This window comes from Hyperolius riggenbachi, chromosome 3 (genome assembly GCF_040937935.1).
Source record: "Hyperolius riggenbachi isolate aHypRig1 chromosome 3, aHypRig1.pri, whole genome shotgun sequence".
Classification (NCBI taxonomy): domain Eukaryota; kingdom Metazoa; phylum Chordata; class Amphibia; order Anura; family Hyperoliidae; genus Hyperolius; species Hyperolius riggenbachi.
This window is the reverse complement of record NC_090648.1, coordinates 467,376,985-467,384,848: the sequence shown is the minus strand read 5'-3', so window position 1 is coordinate 467,384,848 and position 7,864 is coordinate 467,376,985. Positions and strand designations below refer to the sequence as shown.

The window sequence follows — 7,864 nt, the reverse complement described above, 5'->3', positions numbered from 1 at the left end:
CAGCCTTGTGCTCCTTCACATTTTAATCTCATCTTGTCACCTGTCACTTCTTCAGGTACTCATTTCACTCTTTGTGGTCAGCACTGCACCTACAGCACAACAGATCTTCCTCCCCTGCTTAGTGAGTAAAGAAGCAATTAAACTAATCAACATTCTACCCAGCGTCTTTATGAAAGGGAGAAACAATAGAGCAGCAAGAAATGGGTTCATATTGTGAGCAGGATAGGGTGGTGAAAGGTCCGTATGGCTTTTGTAAGCACATGGTAGGAGTTAAATGCTTTACTACAGACTACAGCACTACCATTGGGATATTGGGGGTAGCCATGGTGCCTCCCAACCTAGGACGGTACAGGCGAAACCGGTTGGGAGACATGGGTTCATTATATATGATTATATGGCTGCAGCTGCTGCATGATCACTCTATTCGCTGCTCAGAAACTATCACAACATCTAAACTTTAAAACAGCTTTGGTGGTTCCAAAGTCTGTAAGTGCAGTTATTCATTAATCTAGCAGATGCGTACCTGGAACTGAACTTTAACTTCAAAGTTCAGTGCCACACCCCACTATGTGATAGAGAGAACCACACCCCACTATGTGATAGAGAGAATGCATTCTCTAACTTTCATTTCCTTCCTATACTAATGAAGATGGCATCTGCTGAACTGAGAGACGAGCTAAACTGCTCCATCTGTCTGAACATTTATACAGATCCTGTGACACTGAGATGTGGACACAACTTCTGCCGGGACTGTATTAGCCGAGTACTGAACACACAAGAGAAGTCCGGAGGAGGTCATTCCTGTCCAGACTGCAGAGCAGATTTCAGGAGACGTCCGGAACTTCAGAGAAACACAACTCTTTGCAACATAGTACAGAGATTAGCAGTTTGGTCTATTCAGCCAGATCTGAAGGAGCCCACCGGGATCATCTGTACTTACTGTGTGGACTTTCCTGTACCTGCTGTTAAATCCTGCCTGATGTGTGAAGCTTCTCTGTGTGATAAGCATCTGAGAGTCCACAGCAAGTCACCAGAACACGTCATTGTTGACCCCACCACTTCCCTAGAGAACAGGAAATGCTGCATACATAAGAAGATCCTGGAATATTACTGCACTCAGGACAATGTGTGTATCTGTGTGTCCTGCAGTCTGGCTGGAGAACATCGTGGACACCAGGTGGAGCTGCTTGACGAGGCTTCTCAGAAGAAAAAGGCAATGCTGAGAGATGCTGTAGAAGAAGTAATCGGAGAAAGAGATGTAATTGAGGAAAGACTCCGTAATCTGCAAGAACAGAGTGAGAACTTGCAAGAAATTGTAAAGGATGTATCTCAGAGAGCAACTTCCCTGTTTGGAGACCTCAGGAGACAGCTGGAAGACCTGGAAAAAAGGGTCCTGAGTGAAATCGAGAGACAGAAAGAGGACATGAACCAGTCCTTCTCTAATACTGTCCATCAGCTGGAAGTAAAGAGGGATGAACTGTCCAGGAAGATATGTGACATGGAGGAGCTGTGTAAAGTGACTGACCCACTGACTGTCTTACAGGAACCTAAGTACACCGGCCTATATGAGGATGAGATGAGATTTAGTAAATGTGCAACTTGGGGAACATATGATGCTTTTTATGAGCAAATGTCTGATCCCGCAGGCAACCTAGATGAGCACGTGATCCTGGCAACATTACACACAGGTCTAGATAACATGGTGTTCGAAGCAAAGAATAACTTCTATGTGAGCCAGCAGTCGGGCAGTTTATACAATCTAGAGATTAATCCCTTTATGGAGCCAGAGACCCGAAGACCTTTTCAGTCTGGTTCAGGTCATGGGGAGATGGCAGCTTCTTATGGAAATACACTGATGACATTGAAGAAGAGGAGTAATAATAACCCTGCAAACTCGCTGACGTGGGGGGCCCAGGGACAGAAATTGTTTGGCAGGAGCTATGTGAAATATTATTAAGTAAAGGGAGAGGACAGTGTCACTGAGATTACAAAGCATTATTTAGCTTACACTAGTGTGTACAGTGCCAGCCAGAATCTGGTTGGGCGGGAAATGGAAAAAATAAATAAAGTAGACTTAAGGTACCCATCATAATGACTGAATCTGGTAGAGATTGATGCAGCAATGTAGCCACCCGATCGTCATTTCAGTAGATTTCTGGCCAAAACTGATCGAAACAATTGTTCTGGCATGCTGGAAAGTGCTTTTTCTTTTATTTGAAACAAGTCGATCAGGAATGGTGGATTTTTCTGATCAATAATTTTTTTCATAATTGGTAAAAAAATGAACAGGTGTGTGGTACATTGGTCAGATTTTTCAAATGTTGCAATCAATCAGGAAAATTGATTGCAATCCTAAATTGAAAAGAAATGTAAAAAAATATATGGTGTGTGGCCACCTTAAGAATGCCAGGTGTCCTATAAGAATGCCAGGTGTCCTATAAGAATGCCAGGTGTCCTATAAGAATGCCAGGTGTCCTATAAGAATGCCAGGTGTCCTATAAGAATGCCAGGTGTCCTATAAGAATGCCAGGTGTCCTATAAGAATGCCAGGTGTCCTATAAGAATGCATGGTGTCTGGCAATAGAGGGAGGCCACACAAATTACTTCTGGGATGGTCAATGTGATACAAATAATTCCGAGTTAAGGCGGGAGTATGCAAATTTTGAATGCAGGTTTAAAGAGAAACTGTCGCGAAAATCTTAAAATTTAAAACACATACAAATAAGAAGTACATTTCTTCCAGAGTAAAATAAGCCATAAATTACTTTTCTCCTATGTTGCTATCACTTACAGTAAGCAGTAGAAATCTGACATTACCGACAGATTTAGGACTAGCCCATCTTCTCATAGGGGGGTTCTCAGGGTTTTCTTTATTTTTAAAAGCACTTAGTGAATGGCAGTTGCTCTGTCCAACTGCCAAAATAGTGTGCAGTGTGCAGGGAGGCTGGCCAGCATGTTTGTATTAATCATTTTCAGGAAATGTCTTTATAAATAATAAAGGCATGCTGAGAATTCCCCATGAAGAGATGGGCCAGCCCAAAAACTGTCGGTTTTGTCAGATTTCTACTACCTACTGTAAGTGACAGCAACATAGGAGAAAAGTAATTTATCGAATCAGCTGATTTCGGCACGCGGCTCTGAGAGGCGAGCGCCAAAACTGGGAGCCCCACAGCAGCAATGCTATGATGTGTGGTGCGCTTAGTGGTAATTCGGGGCTCTGGCGGCTGCCAGACCCCGAATGACTTCTTCCTCCGAGTTGCGAAAACTCGGAGGGGGAGTATAGTATTTAATGCCGCCTCAGAGTTTAGCGGCAGGGTTGAGAGCCGTCATTCGGCTCTCACCGCGCCGAACTGAGTGGCACCGAATTAATATGCACCCGTAATTTATGGCTCATTTTACTGTGGGAGAAATGTACTTCTTATTTTTATGTGTTTTAAATATAAAGATTTTCGCGACAGAGGAACTCTACATTGTAGAAAATTGTGGTGGAAGCAGTGACACTAGCAGGGCAATGTGGAACTAGTAATTAATATCCATCCTTCGTTTGTTTGTTTTTTTGCAGATGGGCTTTAATCTGGAATTAATGTTATTTTTCTGTTTAACTATGTTCCTCAATTTTGAGTTTCTGCATAATATTGTTCTATTATTGCCAGCGTTCATTGTGGTTGTGCATTCAGTGGGGACATCAGGGGCGTCGCTAGCCCCAAAGATCAGTGGCACGTGCCCCTTATCTATTCTGGGGTGTCCCGGTCCCGGATGTCCCCCAGGCAGAGTAGAGGCACCGAAGCACACTGCATGGCACCACAAACTACCCAGCATGCCCCACAGAGGCACCACAGCACCCAGCATGGCACTACACAGCACCCAGCGGGGCACAACTGTATCCAGCACGGTGTTACAGCACCCAGCGTGCCCCATAGAGGCACTATAGCACCCAACATGGCACCAAAGCACCCAGCATGGCACCACAGCACACAGAAATGGGGAGTATGCTGTGTGCTATGGTACCTCTATGTGGGCATATTGGGTGCTGTGATGCCATGCTAGGTACTGTGCCTGTGATGCCTTTATGGGGGCACGCAGGGAGCTGCGGTTGTTCTATGGGGGCATGCTGGGAGTTGTCAATGGGAGATCCATGGAAGGGGGTCCACTAGAACAGTGTTCCCCAACCCTGTCCTCAAGGCCCACCAACAGTGCATGTTTTGTAGAAATCCACAAAGGTAGTTAACCACTTGAGGACCTAGGGCTTTCTACCCCTTAAGGACCGGCCACTTTTTTTCCATTCAGACCACTGCAGCTTTCACGGTTTATTGCTCGCTCATACAACCTACCACCTAAATGAATTTTGGCTCCTTTTCTTGTCACTAATAAAGCTTTCTTTTGGTGCTATTTGATTGCTCCTGCGATTTTTACTTTTTATTATATTCATCAAAAAAGACATGAATTTTGGCAAAAAAATGATTTTTTTAACTTTCTGTGCTGACATTTTTCAAATAAAGTAAAATTTCTGTATACATGCAGCGCGAAAAATGTGGACAAACATGTTTTGGATTAAAAAAAACCCCATTCAGTGTATATTTATTGGTTTGGGTAAAAGTTATAGCGTTTACAAACTATGGTGCAAAAAGTGAATTTTCCCATTTTCTGACCCCCTGACATGTTTCATGAGGGGCTAGAATTCCAGGATAGTATAAATACCCCCCAAATGACCCCATTTTGGAAAGAAGACATCCCAAAGTATTCACTGAGAGGCATAATGAGTTCATAGATGATATTATTTTTTGTCACAAGTAAGCGGAAAATGACACTTTGTGACAAAAAAAAAAAGAAAAAAGTTTCCATTTCTTCTAACTTGCGACAAAAAAAAAATGAAATCTGCCACGGACTCACCATGCCCCTCTCTGAATACCTTGAAGGGTCTACTTTCCAAAATGGGTCATTTGTGGGGTGTGTTTACTGTCCTGACATTTTGGGGGGTGCTAAATTGTAAGCACCCCTGTAAAGCCTAAAGGTGCTCATTGGACTTTGGACCCCTTAGCGCAGTTAGGCTGCAAAAAAGTGCCACACATGTGGTATTGCCATACTCAGGAGAAGTAGTATAATGTGTTTTGGGGTGTATTTTTACACATACCCATGCTGGGTGGGAGAAATATCTCTGTAAATGACAATTTTTTAATTTTTTTTACACACAATTGTCCATTTACAGAGATCTTTCTCCCACTCAGCATGGGTATGTGTAAAAATACACCCCAAAACACATTATACTACTTCTCCTGAGTACGGCGATACCACATGTGTGGCACTTTTTTGCACCCTAACTGCACTAAAGGGCCCAAAGTCCAATGAGTACCTTTAGGATTTCAAAGGTCATTTTGAGAAATTTCGTTTCAAGACTACTCCTCACGGTTTAGGGCCCCTAAAATGCCAGGGCAGTATAGGAACCCCACAAATGACCCCATTTTAGAAAGAAGACACCCCAAGGTATTCCGTTAGGAGTATGGTGAGTTCATAGAAGATTTTATTTTTTGTCACAAGTTAGCGGAAAATGACACTTTGTGAAAAAACACAATTAAAATCAATTTCCGCTAACTTGACTACTCCTACTCCTACTTGACTATCCTATCCATCAGATCAGGACCAACTTGACTACTCCTCACGGTTTAGGGCCCCTAAAATGCCAGGGCAGTATAGGAACCCCACAAATGACCCCATTTTAGAAAGAAGACACCCCGAGGTATTCCGTTAGTAGTATAGCGAGTTCATAGAAGATTTTATTTTTTGTCACAAGTTAGTGAAAAATGACACTTTGTGAAAAAAAAACAATAAAAATCAATTTCCGCTAACTTTTGACAAAAAATAAAATCGTCTATGAACTCGTCATACACCTAACAGAATACCTTGGGGTGTCTTTTTTTCTAAAATGGGGTCACTTGTGGGGTTCCTATACCGCCCTGGCATTTTACGGGCCCAAAACCGTGAGTAGTCTGGAAACCAAATGTCTCAAAATGACTGTTCAGGGGTATAAGCATCTGCAAATTTTGATGACAGGTGGTCTATGAGGGGGCGAATTTTGTGGAACCGGTCATAAGCAGGGTGGCCTTTTAGATGACAGGTTGTATTGGTCCTGATCTGATGGATAGGAGTGCTAGGGGGGTGACAGGAGGTGATTGATGGGTGTCTCAGGGGGTGGTTAGAGGGGAAAATAGATGCAATCAATGCACTGGGGAGGTGATCGGAAGGGGGTCTGAGGGGGATATGAGGGTTTGGCCGAGTGATCAGGAGCCCACACGGGGCAAATTAGGGCCTGATCTGATGGGTAGGTGTGCTAGGGGGTGACAGGAGGTGATTGATGGGTGTCTCAAGGTGTGATTAGAGGGGGGAATAGATGCAAGCAATGCACTGGCGAGGTGATCAGGGCTGGGGTCTGAGGGCATTCTGAGGGTGTGGGCGGGTGATTGAGTGCCCTAGGGGCAGATAGGGGTCTAATCTGATAGGTAGCAGTGACAGGGGGTGATTGATGGGTAATTAGTGGGTGTTTAGGGTAGAGAACAGATGTAAACACTGCACTTGGGAGGTGATCGGACGTCGGATCTGCGGGCGATCTATTGGTGTGGGTGGGTGATCAGATTGCCCGCAAGGGGCAGGTTAGGGGCTGATTGATGGGTGGCAGTGACAGCGGGTGATTGATGGGTGGCAGTGACAGCGGGTGATTGATGGGTGGCAGTGACAGGGGGTGATTGATGGGTGGCAGTGACAGGGGGTGATTGATGGGTGATTGATAGGTGATTGACAGGTAATCAGTGGGTTATTACAGGGGAGAACAGATGTAAATATTGCACTGGCGAATTGATAAGGGGGGGTCTGAGGGCAATCTGAGCGTGTAGGCTGGTGATTGGGTGCCCGCAAGGGGCAGATTAGGGTCTGATCTGATGGGTAACAGTGACAGGTGGTGATAGGGGGTCATTGATGGGTGATTGATGGGTAATTGGTGGGTGTTTAGAGGAGAGAATAGATGGAAACACTGCGCTTGGGTGGTGATCTGATGTCGGATCTGCGGGCGATCTATTGGTGTGGGTGGGTGATCAGTTTGCCCGCAAGGGGCAGGTTAGGGGCTGATTGATGGGTGGCAGTGACAGGGGGTGATTGATGGGTGGCAGTGACGGCGGGTGATTGATGGGTGATTGACAGGTGATTGACAGGTGATCAGTGGGTTATTACAGGGAAGGACAGATGTAAATAATGCCCTGGCGAATTGATAAGGGGGGTCTGAGGGCAATCTGAGCGTGTAGGCGGGTGATTGGGTGCCCGCAAAGGGGCAGATTAGGGTCTGATCTGATGGGTAACAGTGTCAGGTGGTGATAGCGGGTGATTGATGGGTAATTAGTGGGTGTTTAGAGGAGAGAATAGATGTAAACCCTGCGCTTGGGTGGTGATTTGATGTCGGATCTGCGGGCGATCTATTGGTGTGGGTGGGTGATCAGATTGCCCGCAAGGGGCAGGTTAGGGGCTGATTGATGGGTGGCAGTGACAGGGGGTGATTGATGGGTGATAGGTGATTGGCAGGTGATTGACAGGTGATCAGTGGGTTATTACAGGGAAGGACAGATGTAACTAATGCACTGGCGAATTGATAAGGGGGGGGGGGGTCTGAGGGCAATCTGAGCGTGTGGGCGGGTGATTGGGTGCCCGCAAGGGGCAGATTAGGGTCTGATCTGATAGGTAACAGTGACAGGTGGTGATAGGGGGTGATTGATGGGTGATTGATGGGTAATTAGTGGGTGTTTAGAGAAGATAACAGATGTAAACAATACATTTGGGAGGTAATCTGACGGCGGGTTTGCGGGCGATCTAATGGTGTGGGTGG

At 45.3% G+C, this 7,864-nt stretch overlaps 1 protein-coding gene across 1 annotated transcript; it reads left to right on the top strand.

Moving 5' to 3' along the window:
* The first annotated feature begins 395 nt into the window (after window positions 1–395).
* LOC137564286 (tripartite motif-containing protein 12A-like) lies at window positions 396–2,385 on the top strand. The gene has a single exon (XM_068277961.1). It carries the CDS (start codon window positions 644–646, stop codon window positions 1,955–1,957), a length of 1,314 nt encoding a protein of 437 aa, XP_068134062.1. The 5' UTR covers window positions 396–643; the 3' UTR covers window positions 1,958–2,385.
* Window positions 2,386–7,864: the final 5,479 nt, after the last annotated feature.